This window comes from Gymnoscopelus microlampas, assembly GCF_963454915.1.
Source record: "Gymnoscopelus microlampas genome assembly, chromosome: 21".
Classification (NCBI taxonomy): domain Eukaryota; kingdom Metazoa; phylum Chordata; class Actinopteri; order Myctophiformes; family Myctophidae; genus Gymnoscopelus; species Gymnoscopelus microlampas.
The window spans coordinates 44,555,169-44,570,791 of NC_139958.1; the positions used below are offsets into that span (position 1 = coordinate 44,555,169).

General features: G+C 41.8%; 2 protein-coding genes across 3 annotated transcripts in view; one reads left to right on the plus strand and one right to left on the minus strand.

The window, feature by feature from the left end:
- Nucleotides 1–15,623, minus strand: part of LOC311037002 (secretory carrier-associated membrane protein 1-like) — a 302,700-nt gene that overhangs the window by 3,034 nt on the left and 284,043 nt on the right. The gene's annotated exons all lie outside the window — the stretch shown is intronic.
- Nucleotides 4,525–15,617, plus strand: acd (ACD shelterin complex subunit and telomerase recruitment factor). Of its 2 annotated transcripts, none has more exons than XM_084046826.1 (8): nt 4,525–4,856; nt 7,014–7,111; nt 7,846–8,226; nt 9,728–10,003; nt 10,548–10,678; nt 11,942–12,247; nt 13,531–13,630; nt 15,064–15,617. In XM_084046826.1, the coding sequence occupies exons 1-8, from the start codon at nt 4,754–4,756 to the stop codon at nt 15,469–15,471; spliced, it is 1,803 nt and encodes a 600-aa protein (XP_083902952.1). In that variant the 5' UTR covers nt 4,525–4,753; the 3' UTR covers nt 15,472–15,617. The 2 variants fall into 2 exon arrangements, with proteins under 2 accessions (XP_083902952.1, XP_083902953.1); XM_084046827.1 differs by lacking the exon at nt 4,525–4,856 and adding an exon at nt 5,509–5,544.

Sequence of the window (15,623 nt, forward strand, 5' to 3'; positions counted from 1 at the left end):
GTTTGGGGTCATCTCAGTTTTTCCAGTCCTCATGAAGTCTTCTGATTAATGCTGCATCATCCACACTCTCAGAATAAGACAAAAAATGTGCATAGCCTTTTTGGGTGACTTTTGAATCTCAGTCTCAGGACCACCACAGATGAAGCACCTTAAGCCACAAGCTACAGAATCCTCTTCCATGTTGTCTATTAAAAGACAAGTGTCATGATTGTTTAACTAATGGTTGTTCATTGTAAGCAATAGGCTAGAGAAAATTGACATCTAAATTCACAGTAATCAAAAGTTTTGCCAGCAGAGGAAAATAAATGCCAAAAAGTAGATAAACTACCGTACCTTAAAATCGTCCAGACATATTTGCCAGGATGCAACACTCCCGCTCACCAAATGTTAATTTTGTCAATAATAAAGCTTTATGTTCAACATGGTGTGTTCACTTATGACAAACAAAAACGACTTCAAAGTTAAGGTGCTTCATCTGTGGTGGTCCTGAGACTGAGATTCAAAAGTCACCAAAAAAGGCTATGCACATTTTTTGTCTTATTCTGAGAGTGTGGATGATGCAGCATTAATCAGAAGACTTCATGAGGACTGGAAAAACTGAGATGACCCCAAACTAAGATACCATTTGGAATGCAAAACCGAGCTATACAGTCGTGCAAGAAGTACAGTATATCCACTTCATATCGTACGTTTTTTTTTCATTGTGATGAAAGTTGCCACTTGCAGATTTCAATCCTATTCTATGTTGTGAGTGACATCATAATTTAATAAAAACTTTAAACATAATCTATTCTTTAGAGCAAGATGAGCAAGTCCAACGGCCAGACAGGAAGAAAAGACGCAGGGCATTGTCTGGGTCAAGTAGTTCAAGTGCTAGCTGGCACACTTGATCTACCATAATACTTGCATCCTTTGCAATGAAGGTATCAATGTTGGCACATTGAAAAGAAACCCTGGTAAGTCTTTTGTATGTAAAATTGAAATTCATTTTGATAATTGTTTTTCTTGCTCCTCATTGTAGGCTTCCACTCAAAGTCAAATAATTTAATCATGCACATACTGTATGTGGCTACCTTTTATCCAGACAGAGCTTGGCAGTTGTATCGTGCACCTGATAATGTCTACCAGGGCCGACTGAAAAGGAGTTTGATGCAGAGAGCAAAGCCACGAGGTGATGACTGGGGACTTGAAGTCGCTGGTCACATTTCTTATCCATTATTAGTCCCCCTCATTCCTGGACCCATATCAATCTTGCAGAATAAATTATTTTGAAGTCAAAAGTTTCACCATTAAAAATTATATTTCTTCCCTCAGGATAAGAAATGTGAGTTGTATTGTACAGCTGTATTGTGTATCCATATAATGTTACCTCAGACTTTGTAACAGGGTTCTCAAAGTCTCTTCTGCATCGAATATGATATACTGCCTCTTCTGCCACCAGGCGACCAGCGACTTCAAGTCCCCAGTCATCACCTCGTCGCTTTGCTCTCTGCATCAAACTCCTTTTCAGTCGGCCCTGGTAGACATTATCAGGTGCACGATACAACTGCCAAGCTCTGTCTGGATAAAAGGTAGCCACATACAGTATGTGCATGATTAAATTATTTGACTTTGAGTGGAAGCCTACAATGAGGGTTAGGGTTAGGGTAAGAAAAACAATTATCAAAATTCATTTCAATTTTACATACAAAAGACTTACCAGGGTTTCTTTTCAATGTGCCAACATTGATACCTTCATTGCAAAGGATGCAAGTATTATGGTAGATCAAGTGTGCCAGCTAGCACTTGAACTACTTGACCCAGACAATGCCCTGCGTCTTTTCTTCCTGTCTGGCCGTTGGACTTGCTCATCTTGCTCTAAAGAATAGATTATGTTTAAAGTTTTTATTAAATTATGATGTCACTCACAACATAGAATAGGATTGAAATCTGCAAGTGGCAACTTTCATCACAATGAAAAAAAACGTACGATATCCAGTGGATATACTGTACTTCTTGCACGACTGTATAGCTCGGTTTTGCATTCCAAATGGTATCTTAGTTTGGGGTCATCTCAGTTTTTCCAGTCCTCATGAAGTCTTCTGATTAATGCTGCATCATCCACACTCTCAGAATAAGACAAAAAATGTGCATAGCCTTTTTGGGTGACTTTTGAATCTCAGTCTCAGGACCACCACAGATGAAGCACCTTAAGCCACAAGCTACAGAATCCTCTTCCATGTTGTCTATTAAAAGACAAGTGTCATGATTGTTTAACTAATGGTTGTTCATTGTAAGCAATAGGCTAGAGAAAATTGACATCTAAATTCACAGTAATCAAAAGTTTTGCCAGCAGAGGAAAATAAATGCCAAAAAGTAGATAAACTACCGTACCTTAAAATCGTCCAGACATATTTGCCAGGATGCAACACTCCCGCTCCTTCCCCACATGCAAACAGTGTATCCCACTGAGCATGTGCACAGTAGGTGTACACTCTTATGAAGTGTTTAGCAATATTTTCTTATTTTATTTTTCAGAATAGAATCAATTCAACAACACCCCAATCCCCTACCATTGATTATACACTGATTATACACTAACAATAACCAATATACCAATATTAGATGGCCAGGGAGACATTTTTACTCAAAAATAATGGTTGGAATGGATTCAGCACCCCTGAAAACCCCTAGTTAGACACCTCACAAGTTCATTTTAGACTTTTATTTGTTTAAATATCTTTCACCCAAGCCCTCTGGGCTTCTTAACTTTGATTGGCTCTCCAGGATTTTCCACGAGGATTTGGGTTTGCATTAATTGAGAGGTGATTCTAGACACTTATAAGAATACATTGGTGAAGAAAGCTATTGGTAGTACATTTTTTCACAGATGGTCCACACATATTGCTAAAATTCCCTAACTAGTATCGCATTTCAGGGCTTTAACCCTATATTATACCTCTATGCTTTAACCTCTACAAACATATCATTGTATAAGCAGACAGAATGTCTACTTTACCTGTCTACTCTGAAGCCTAAGATCACTTTTTCACAAAAAAATAATTTTGTCAATAATAAAGTGTATGTGTATCAACATGGTGTGTTAATTTATGCCAAAGACTCATTGAGTCAGTGACAGACAGAAGAGTGGGCACTAGGCGCACTGGTGCACTGCCTGTGAGATTGAATACTTTATTAACATAATATGCTAGAAGCTAAATGTGTGTCTTTTATGTAAAGACAATGTTTCAGTGGTTGTTCCATTCACATTCACATTCATGCTTGTTCTTTCAATGTATTTGCATATGCTGCGATCAGACCTGCTATGGCATTGGCCACCTATTACCTGGCTGGCATAATGGCATTGAATAGCTATATCACCTATGAAGTTAGCTCCATAAAGAACCTCTCACTCCGCTATACAGCTCCAAGATGAGGTTCTATGTCGTTTTCCTCCAGGATCGGTGGAACGTCCGCCAAGGCTCCGCTGTTTACCCTTTTGTATATGTCGTATCCCAAAACTAATGGTAGATTCCAAACCGCACGGATGTTTAAGATTCGGTCGGCGCCATGATATTTTAGGTCGGCAGCGAAACTACCCGTTTAAATCGCTTATTTAGTCAGCCTGTGGCCATGTTTCCCATTCAACCCGGACAACCCCCCTACGTCCGCTGCCAGTACTGCTCCCGGTTTGGCTACAATGGGAAACATGGCCACAGGCTGACTAAATAAGCGATTTAAACGGCTAGTTTCGCTGCCGACCTAAATATCATGGCGCCGACCGAACCTTAAACATCCGTGCGGTTTGGAATCTACCATTAGTTTTGGGATACGACATATACAAAAGGGTAAACAGCGGAGCATTGGCGGACGTTCCACCGATCCTGGAGGAAAACGACATAGAACCTCATCTCGGAGCTATACAGCGGAGGGTGAGGTTCCGATTGGAGCTATATAGCGGAGTGAGAGGTTCTTCATGGAGCTACTATGAAGTGTGAATGAGCACATTATCATCATTAAAGGCGTGCTTTCCACTGTTTTGTATGGAAGGAACAATTCAGGTGCCCAGTTCTAATTCAGGTCCCCAGTCTTCCTAGTGCCCAGATTTCTCTAGTGCTCACCGTTCTCCACCCCAAAGTGCCCACTCTTCTGGGTGCCCACATTTCCCTAGTGCCCACTCTTCTCCGCCCCGTAGTAGTGCCCACTCTTCTGGGTGCCCACATTTCCCTAGTGCCCACTCTTCTCTCCACCCCGTAGTAGTGCCCACTCTTCTGGGTGCCCACATTTCCCTAGTGCCCAGTTATCCCGGTGCCCGCCTTTCCTGGTGCCCACTCTTCCTATTGCCCAGTCTTCCCAAAAATATGGTGGCCGTTTTTTTTTCTTTATTTAAGCCTATTCAAGCTTAAATAATTTAAGCTATTTAAACTAGTTTATTTTGTTGGCTCAACTTCAAGGATTCCAATGGGAGGACTGAGGAGGAACCATATCGACTTGGTGTATGTTTCAGTCGGACTGTGATCGGAGTTACACCACTACAAATCAACAGCCGCCAGGGTCTGAATAAATAAATAAACACCGTTACAACTTTATTCAACAACTTTAAAAGGATGATCTATTAGAGACAGCTCATAGTTCTGTGATCAACAGATCTAAGAGACACAGCTCATGCTATGATCAACAGCCGCTTTATGTCGTCAAACAACCGTTGGCTGTAGTAACTGTAACGGGGTACAAAGTTTTGTAACAAAACTTTGTAAAGCTGTTATTAAGATAAATGTCTCGATCATCTGGGGCCAATAAACTGTGTCCATGGATAGAGAATGTGATCCTCAGCTATAACGATGGCACCGAGCAGCAGACACACAGAAAGCTCAAAGGTGAAGTAAATAAAGTAATGTTTAGTCGTCCAAAGAGTGTTAAAGTAAAGAGCTGTGTTCTCATAGTACTCATTGTTTGTTCTGTTTGCCCTCCGGCTGTCATTGGATCAAGACTATCATAGATGTATGTATTTTATCGATTGTGACATTTGCAGAAAGTCAACCTTGGCTCAACACTGTATTCTATCGATTTTAACGTTTGCATAACTATGATCGTCTTGTGCTGCACCATCCGCCCGTAAAGTCCGTATTTCTCAGAAGAACACGTACAAATGCAAAATATAAGGCGCTTACCCGGTAGCCACGGATGTTAACTCGGCATTCGGAAGCTTTGTGCAATGTATTAGTCCGTATTGTTCAATAGATACGTGTTTTAATCCCGTCTGCCTGCCTGAACCATAGACAGACGACGTAAACTTCCTATTTACATTGAGTGTAATACCGTCTTTCACCGGATGCGCCCCGCCACTACCGCCCATTGAGGAATACAGGGAACTTCTGACAGAATCCGACACAGACGGGATTACCAACACATATCTATAGGAAAATACGGACTAATACAGTGAAAACATGTTCCTAATGTAGAGTTACCATCCATGGCTACTAAGTCAGTACTTAATATATATATATATTTTGTACATGTACGGAGAAGTACGGGCTTTCTGCGTGGATGTCCAGTGACAATTGAGTGGGGAAGCCCAAGACTATCATAGATACGAATTACGAAAGTAAAAGTCAGACTCGATTAAAAAATCCATGATAGTGATCCACGGCTATTGTTTTGGTAAACAGAAAACGCCTTTTTCAGCTAGGGATACAAATTTGGTAGCCTGGCTCCAGCCCCTGAATCGCTAGCCACGCCCATTAAACAAATATGTTCAGAATAATAGGTGAAACAAAATGAAATTCAGGCTGAGTGTCAGGCTACAAATGTGGTTCAATCAGCAGAGATAACTAGTCTCAATGCATGAATGCAAGTAAAATTGGAAATGAAGACAAAAATAAGTTTGTAAGTGGAACACTATGGAATTGAAGCTGATAAATACGATACGATACGATAATACTTTATTGTCAGTTCACACTGAAATTTGTCTTGCGACCCAGCAGCCATGTATGCAACAATAAACAGTTCACACATTTGACATGACACAAGAAAAACAAAACACAATACAAAATACATACATAAAGACATACAAAGACAAGAGCAATGTCCACCTCTCAGCCTACCCTTGGCCTATAAATCCTGATTAAGCCTCAGTGTCGTCTGATGGACAAAGGACCTCTTCAGTTTGACCTTATTGTATGTAGGAACACCGTATCTCCTTCCTGAAGGCAGCAACCTATATTCTCCATACAAAGCATGGCTAGTGTTTGAAGTGATATTCCTTGCCAACCTTATCATACTATCATTATACGTAGTTGTATAGAGCCTCTGAAGTGGCTGTCCAACAATCTTTGAACAAATGTTCAGTTGCTGCAGCAGTTGTGACTTTAAGGCTACAGACAGACATCCATACCAGGTGGTACTACAGTACTGAAGAACACTCATTATAACAGAAGTGAAAAACAAAAGAAGAATCTGTCTACTAGCACCAAAAGATCTCGGCGAAGGAAATAGACTCTTTGCTTTGTCTTCTTACCCACTGATTCAATCTGTTCTTTCCATGACAGAAGGTGGTCAATTACTACTCCTAGGTAGGAAGGGTACTTTCTCCTGATTGGCCCAAATTGCCAACCCACCTGAAAATGTATTTTCTGTTTATCAAAGAGCTGGAGACCCCTGTTATTGAACAAACGCTCTATCACTACCAGATTAATATAGACCTTTGTGTGATAGGATTTTTTTTTTTTACAATAACCACTTGAATCCTGGCATCCCTATATAAGAGGAGAACTTTAGCCAAAAATAGCAGATCTACAAGCTCACAACGCCTCGAAAAGGTTTGCCAAAAAAAGAATAGACCAAGTTTTCTGTCTACACCAAATCTCTTCAACCAAAAATAGCCAATCTACAAGCTTGCATTGTGTGGAGCGTTGTGATGAGCTTGTAGATCTGCTATTTTTGGCTGATTATATGGATGCAGGGGTTCAAAGTGTTACCCTTTTAACCAGAAAAAAACAGATGTTCGTTTTAAAACAAAATAAATGTCTTTACAGCTCATGTTGTGGGAGTGGGAGACATGTCTCAGTCTCAGGCCCAGACAGCACAGCAGGGGACCACCGAGCTGATCTTTCTGTCCGACGGAGTCGTACAGGTACCAGAGGGCGGGACAACGTACTCAGATGTTTTACTTAAGTCAGTGGTCGGGACCCCCAGGGAGGTCCCCAAATAATTTTTCAGGGGGGTCCCCAGAGGATTTGCTTAATGTGCAACATTGTTTTCTTGCTCAACAGTAAACAAACCGACATAGTTTTTAAGTTGCTCGATTCAGTATTTATTTAGATATTTGACATTTGTTTTATCAGACACGACCCCTTCCCAATCAAACCCATTGTAACTTCAAACTCCATTTGAACCATGTTAGATTCATCGGAAACACCCGTCCATGGTTCTGGTGATTCTACCGCCCTCCTAATACGCGAGGGGGCCGTGTTTTTTCAATTACTTTTTTCATTTATAATATTTGTTGGGGAAAATGAAAATAATAAAATACAATAAAAAAAATAAATAATAATAATAGAAAAAACACGGCCCTGTCATGCATTAGGAGGGCAGAGTGAGTTACCAGAACCAAGGACGGGTGTTTTCAATGAATATAACATGGTTAAAATGGAGTTTGAAGTTACAATGGGTTTGTATTAGGAAGGGGGCGTGTCTGATAAAATGAATATCAAATATCTAAATATCGAGCAACTTAAAAACTGTCTGGGGGGCTCACAAAGGCCTCACTGAGTAGATGATAAAATTACCAAAAGTTTTTTTGAAAGTGAAATATCCCTTTTTAAAGTGAAATGCACTTACGGATACTTTCCCACCAACCGTGACCAGATACCGGCCGTCCTGACGGCGCCCGCCTGGGAGGACCTTCAGGACCGCGAGGACAGGGACTGCTCCTCGGGCCTGGTCGACGCCACGGTGCGCGTGCTCTCCTGCCACCTGGTCTTCCACATGCACCCGCAGGTGAACAGGTGCCGGTTCTTCCTGGCCGTCGACAAGCTGGCCACCGTGGCGGCGGGGCCGCGCAAAGAGCACCCCCCGCCCTGTACCGCGCTGTTCTCCGTCAGGCAGCGCATCTGCAAGACGTGGAGACTGGCTCGGCGGCGGCAGAGCTCTTCCGCTGGCTCCCAGAACAGCCAGCTGCTGCTGTGTGGCTTCGATCTGTCCCAGTTGCTGGGGACGTGGGATAAGGACACCCTGCACGACGTTCAGGTAACGCACGTCGCACTTATTACCTAACCCATTAACATTGACTGCCAGAGTTTATTCATAATGTACTCACCCCCTTGCCAGCGATCTGCGTGTTTTTTTTGTTTTGTTATTTTGTTATTTAAATTCATTTAAGTTTGTCTGGCTGCAGTTTTAAACACACGACAGATCGACTAGCAGAGAGCAGCACATAGACCTCTTGATCACTCGCTCGACCCCCCCCCAAACAGGCTCAAACAGTCCATACATCATAACCGGATGTGACGTTTTCGCAGATCGCCGATCGGGCTTCAGACCGTTGGAATACACGACGACGATAACTGTTCATCATCCAGACTAAAGAAAATAGAACTAGAGCTCTCCTTTCGTTTTTTCATACCGTGTGAAAAAAAGATCGCATTTTTCAAGCTAAAACCGGAAACCGGAAACGGAAATCGCTGAAATTGCTTCCGGGTGAAGCGGAGGTGAGTGTAAAACGAAACTGATCTTGGAATGTAAATAAAGCAGCGTGATCGTGTATTAACCATATTAAACAATAGGACGCAGATCTGCGTTCTTACATATTCTGGCAGCCCACGGTTTTATTTAATAGGACGCAGATCTGCGTCCATGGCAGCTTATGTGTTAAGACCTGAGGCTGATTCTAGAAAAAAAAATCTAAATCCTAACAGTTTTTTGAAAATAAATAAATGAAAGTAATAAAAAATAATTTCTCAAAATGTTTTGTTCCAGGGACCCCCAGAAGCAAAGATTTGAGTTACAAATGTTGGCTTTAAAAAAATATATATGTTCAAAGATTTGCCCAGATTTTCACAATTATTCAAAAATAGCACATATGCAAGCTCATAGCGTGGCACGGTGCCGCGCTATGAGCTTGCATATCTGCTATTTTTGAATAATTTTGAAAATCTGGGCAACAATACAAATACAAAACAGGGTCAAATAACGAAATACAAAAAACAAAACAACAGAAAATGTACATAAAATAAATCTAAAATTCAATTCGGTATAACATACGTTTTTCAGAAAACTTTGGAACAGTGGTGTAGTACAGTGGTTCTCAAAAATAGCAGATCTACTAAATCACAGCGCATCACTTCGTGCCGCGCTGCGAGCTTGTACATCTGCTATTTTTGAAACATTTTTGAAAAATCTTAAAAGTGTTTGAAAAATGTTGAATCATTTAGATAGTTTTTTTTGAGACTCGATTTTCAGGCCGCTATGCGGACTTCAGATCCAGTCCTACATTGCACTGATCAGAACAATGGTCACTGAGTCATGGCCATAGTGTTAAACACGGCTATAATGGCCTCTATGTGTGCAGTATAGGTTTTAAGGTGTGACTACTACTCTCATGGCCAACCCCTGGACAGGATTGGAGGAATTGCAGGAATATCGTGATAGTATTGTTATCGAGGGCCTAATATCGCCACAGACATCGTATCGTGAGATACCCATACCGTCCCACCCCTAGTTACAACCCCCTGTGTATTTGTACACGCAGGCGGATGTTCTGAAAGCGCTGGGGACCTCCCCGTGCAACCCGCCCACCTCCTGGGAAGCCGACAGAGTCACAGCAGCGGAGCCTTTCGTCATCCCCGTATGTCACCTTCTCATCCCGGAGGAAGAGGCTCGACAGCCACAAGCGAGCAGCAGCGAGACGCAGAGTGGAATCCTCCATCGCCCCGACGACAGGATCACAGATGTACCAAGCACTAGAGTTGTACCGATGATACCAGTAGCGGAAAAGCTGCCGATACTGCCTAAAATACCGGTATCGGTGAGTGTGTCAGTCTACGCCAATACAATACCACGTAATTTATCACAATGTCATATTTTGAATGCTTCAGTTGACGGTGTACGACTGTACTATTTACATTATTAATATTTTACCAACTTGGAGCTGTACTTTAACAATTATGAATGGATTTGTTTAGATTTACTCCTAGAAATTGGGCCTTTTACTTCGCTTCCTTCACAGGTGTTACCAATGATACTAATTAAGGCTCCGTTCCATTTAGTGTAGCAGTGGTGCTCAACTCTGAGAATGTACAAATGGAACCGAATGGACCTGTAACTGTAAGGGTCCAAATGGTTCCACTTGTACGCTCTCAGAGTTACAGACCCTGTAAGGGTCCATTTGGAAACCCCCTCAATGAACCCAGATGGTCCCTGGACCCCACTTTGAGAAACACTGCCCTAGATTTGTTTAAATTACACACTGGTATCCGTACTCGGTAATACGCAAGTTATCGGAATCTAAAAATCGAAAATATGGCCATCGGCACATCTCTACCAAACACCCATATGCCCATCGTTCACAGGCTGTTCAACCGTCGGCCGGTGAACCAGAGATCGTGGCGAGGGGCTCTCCTCCAGGCAGCGTGGACACGCTGCCCCAGGACCATACACTACTAGACAAAGACGAGACTGCAGGGTTGCGTGACAAGGCCAGGTAGGCCCGTCCCAATTATTACATAATCGTCGAATCGCAATTATTTGAGATGATCGCAATTATTTTTCACATAAACGTCATAATCGTTTCCATGTTGAAAAATGTTCACACATTTTCAAATATAAAAAAAGCAGAGATAGCAGATCTACAAGCTTACAAGTTGTAAGCTTGTAGATCAGCTATTTTCTGCTATTTTTACAATTATAAAAGTATTGAATCATTTAGTTGTATATTTATTATTAAGTTATTTGTCAGATCTCTCCGGTGCTATTTTTGATTATTACATTTTAATTCACACGTTCCCAATGTTCAATGCCAAACATACAAATACATTGTTAATTGCAATTATTTGCGTAACAATTAATCATCAACTTAAAGGTAGGGTAAGTGATTTTCTTTGGCTAAAATAAGTGTTAAATACAGTAGCTCTATATTCTGATAGTGTTCATTGCTATAGAGTGTTTGTTCAGTAACAGGAGTCTCCACGTCTCTCCGGCTCTTTATTAAACAGAAAATGCATATTCAGGTCGGGATACCAATTTGATCCAATCAGGATAGAGAACTCAGTCAGGATACAGATTAAACAAGTGAAATTGGAAGTGATGACACAAAGAAATGAGCAGACAAAATTGGAACTGGAACAATATACTTAAGTACAGTTTTGAGGTATTGGAGTATTTCCAATTTTGATGCCAATACTTTTGTACTTTTACTCAAGTAGCACTTTGAACACAGGTCTTTTACTTGTAACTTGAGTATTTCTACACTGTGGTATTGCTACTTTTACTTAAGTAAAATGTCTGAGTACTTTTTCCTCCACTGCATTTTATAGCAATGATTACTATCAGAATATAGATCTTTAACATTTTAACATAAAGCTTTTTGTTTTAACCCATTAAGACCTGGATCTGTTTCATTTTTAGATTTGAGCTAAAAAGCATTATTTTACACTTTGGGCTATTCAAAAATCATGAAAATGTGTGCAAATCTTTGTATATATATATTTTTAAAGCGAACATTTATAACTCAAATCTTTGCTTCTGGGGGGTCCCTGGAACAAAATATTTTGATGGGGGTCCGCGGCCAAATACATATAATTTTGGGGGTCCTTGACATGAAAAAGATTGAGCACCACTGATATAGAAACAAACGTTTTTCAGAAAACTGTTGAGATTTAGGAGACATGTAGAATCGGCTTCAGGTCTTAATGTGTTAACCAAACATATCACGTACCCTACCTTTATACATTTGTAATCGTGACAGCCCTAAGTCCAGGTCGAATCCTTGGGACGCCTTTCCTCCGCCGGGCTCATCTCCGTGCTCAGATGGATCCATAGCCCCTCCTCCAGAGGCCGTCCCACCCGAGACCCTGACCGATGGCGGCGTTCCCTTTCCCTTGGCGACCAGCACGCAGGTATCCTCCTCCTCCTCCAAGGGCTCCTCGGACATTTCCCAGACTTCGGAACAGAGCAAAGGAGAACAGAGCTCCATTCACCCGTACCAGAACCCACAGCCCGCTCTCCGCCTGGGTCCCCTGTCCGATTCTTCGACCTCTGGCGGTACAACAGGGTAAGGGCCAGATTGATTTTCTTAGTGATTATCCCATACATGGGCAACCGGTGGCCCGGGGGCCACATGTGCGGCCCCCACCTTCACTTAATGCGGCCCGCAGGTCAATATCGGAATACTGTATTATTGTTTTCAGCTGTTACAATTCCAAACAGGCAAACATGACCCGCTTTAATTACTTCAGTCTATTAGTAGCTTAATGACTAGTATAACAAATCTATTGTCTTTTTTATGTCCAATGTATTTGTATTTAAGTTCATAAAGTTAACATAAGTATAACTAAATGCATTTGAAATTAAAATACAAATGTTGCTTTTCAGGATTCCAATTCAAATATAGCAAAAAAAAATCTGGATTCCAATTAAAAAATAGCAGATCTACAAGCTCAAAACGCGTCGCGCTGCGACGCGTTTTGAGCTTGTAGATCGGCTATTTTTCCTACTTTTGTGTGAAAAAAGTTAAAATACCAAGAGATATTATGTGCAATGTGGCCCTCTGGAGTGAGTGTGGAAATGTAGTGGCCCTCTCCATCATCAAAGTTGCATCACCCCTGGATTATCCTATCGATTACTTTTATTTTTTACGATTTATTGAACAATCCTGAAGCGCAGTAAAAAAAAAAGTTACTTTTTTTCTATGCATTACTCACCCCATGGAGACTTGAATTTATGGATATTTTTTTAGTTTTTGTCGCATTCCTAAGCCAATAATTTGATGACCGGCAGCGGTTCCGGTAGGAGACACAAAGACTCTCCTTTGTGTCTCCTACCGGGAACCGCTGCCTACCCGGTCCACTGGTCATCAAATAATTGGCTTAGGAATGCGACAAAAACAAAACAATATCCATGAATTCCGGTCTTCTAAGACTAATCGATAGGGGAAAAAAATGTTTTGGGTGAACTATCCCTTTAACCCTATTTTAGACTTAGTAGCACAAATGGTTCAGAAATTGTTAAAATAGCAGATCTGCAAGCTCACGACGCAATGCAATGCGATGTGTCGTGAGCTTGTAGTTCTGCTATTCGCTATATATTTTATAGTTTTTTTTTATTATCGATTAACCACTTAAACCCCAGCGTCCTTATTGTGGGGAAGGTTTTTGCTGGAAAATAGCCAATCAGCAAGCTCGCGACGCCTTGTGAGCTTGATGATCTGCTATTTTCCTGCGAAGATACCTAATGTAGAGCGAAAACAGAAAAGACACCAGCCATGAGGGACTCCATATAGGGTTTAAGTGGTTAATTCAAGTAGTTTTATTAACTGTTGCACCTCTATATCGGCAGGTCACCGAGTCTGTTCCCTCACACGAAGAACCGATGTTCTCAGATCTGTTTTCAGCTCTCTACACACCCTCTCCCGCCGTCGGGTCAAGAAAACCTGCAGGTAAGGCCCTTCACAATTATGACACAATCGCCCTAATCACAATTATTTGAGATAATGGCAGTTGTTTTGTCATAATCGCCGTAACCGTTTCCATGTTGAAAAATGTTCACCTCATTCAAACAAATATTTATTTGGGTGGAAACAGCAGATCTGCAACGCGTCGCGATGTGACGCATTGTGAGCTTGTTATGCAAAGGTTAAAATGTAATTTAGACTTACCTGGTATCCTATATTTTCTGTAGTTTCAATGTACAGATAATATTTTTTTTTATATTATACTGCTTAGACCATTGGTTCTCAAAGTGGGGTCCGGGGACCCCCAGGGGTCCTTGAGGGAGTTCCAGGGGGTCCCCAGCTAAATGGAACCAAATGGACCCAAATAGGAACCAAATGGACCCTTATGGGTCTGTAACTCAGAGAGTGTACAAATGGAACCAAATGGACCCTAACTATCCATTTGGTTCCATTTGTACACTCTCAGAGTTAAATTAACATTGATTTTACAATATAAAGTGGGGTCCCAGAGATAGAAATGCCATTAAATGGGGGTCCGTAGCCTAATGCATGTCAAACTGGGGGTCCTTGAAAATTAAAACGATTGAGAATCACTGCTAGAACCGTAAAAATCTTCTCTAATGGGGGATCCCTGGCATATCTTTTCAAATGGGGGTCCGCCGACTAATAAGTGTCAATTTGGGGGTCCTTGACATGAAAAAGTTTGAGAACCACTGGTTTAGCCTGATGCTAGGTTCTTGGTTTACCTGTGATCCTAGATTACTGAGGCACCACTATGACTCTCTGCATTTGTTGTATGTGCTTTCCTTGCATATTGTAAGCCACTCACAAAGCCGAAAAGGCAAGCTTAAATGTAATTTTATGTTTTGATATTCAATGCCAAAAAAACACAACTAAATCGTCAATCGCAATTATATGTATGCCAATTAATCACCAAGTTAACCCATTAAAACCGGAAAAACTTCCGTGTCATTTTAGATTTTTTGCGTTGGCTATTAAAAAATAGCAGATATACAAGCTCACACCGCCGCGCTGCGAGCTTGTATATCTGCTATTTTTGAACATTTTTTAAAAATCTTGAAAGTGATTAGGAGCCATTTGTAAAGCATTGGCCTCTGGTCTTAAAGGGATAGTTCACCCAAAACCGTTCTTTTTTCTATCGATTAGTCCCCCCATGGAGACTTCAATTCATGGATATTTTCTTTTTTTGTCGCATTCCTAAGCCAATAATTTGATGACCAGCGGACCAGTAGGCAGTAGGTTCCGGAACCGCTGCCGGTCATCAAATAATTTGGCTTAGGAATGCGTCAAAAACAAAAAGAAATATCCATGAATTCATCGAAATAGAAAGGAAAAAAAGTAATTTTGAGGGTGAATTATCCCTTTTAATGGGTTAAAATGTCACCATCGTTTTACAGCCCTGCGTGCTGGTGGAGAAGTTAACGGAGACACGCCAGGAGGAGGAGGTCGCACTGAGGAAACGGAAGCGAAAGCTTCATCACTGCGATCCGGACATGTCGCCTGCCTGTGTGGAGGAGGAGAAGGAAGATGAGGTGGTCCCCACTTCCAGGAGGAGCCCTCCCTCTTGGCTGTTTGAAAGGCAGGAGGAGGCGTCCGGGGCTGACGTAGGGAGCGGTCCAAAGCAGACGCGATCCCCCGAAGAGGCCGTGTCGACAACCGTGCACTACTCCGCCGTTCACGGCGACGGCACGCCGTTCTCGTACGCTTATAAACCCGCCGGACAGCTCTTGCTGGATCTCAGCAGGTTTAAAGTCCCGGACAGCACGCTGCAGTGGGCCGCCAAGTACCTGAAGTCGGACGGGTGAAAACTCGCGACGGGGCTCTACGCACATGTCAGCCATGTTGGAAAGAGATTGGGCCTATTTTCTTTACTTCCTTCGCAGGTGTTACCAATGATACTAATGAAGGCTCTGTTCCATTTAGTGTAGCAGTGGTGCTCAACATTTTTAATTTCAAG

Bases quoted from the DNA above. Each gene is read 5' to 3' on its own strand.
- acd (XM_084046826.1), top strand. From the start codon at position 4,754: ATGTCTCGATCATCTGGGGCCAATAAACTGTGTCCATGGATAGAGAAT. The intron at 7,112-7,845 runs GTACCAGAGGGC...AACCGTGACCAG, and splicing joins TGTCCGACGGAGTCGTACAG to ATACCGGCCGTCCTGACGGC. The intron at 12,248-13,530 runs GTAAGGGCCAGA...CTATATCGGCAG, and splicing joins ACCTCTGGCGGTACAACAGG to GTCACCGAGTCTGTTCCCTC.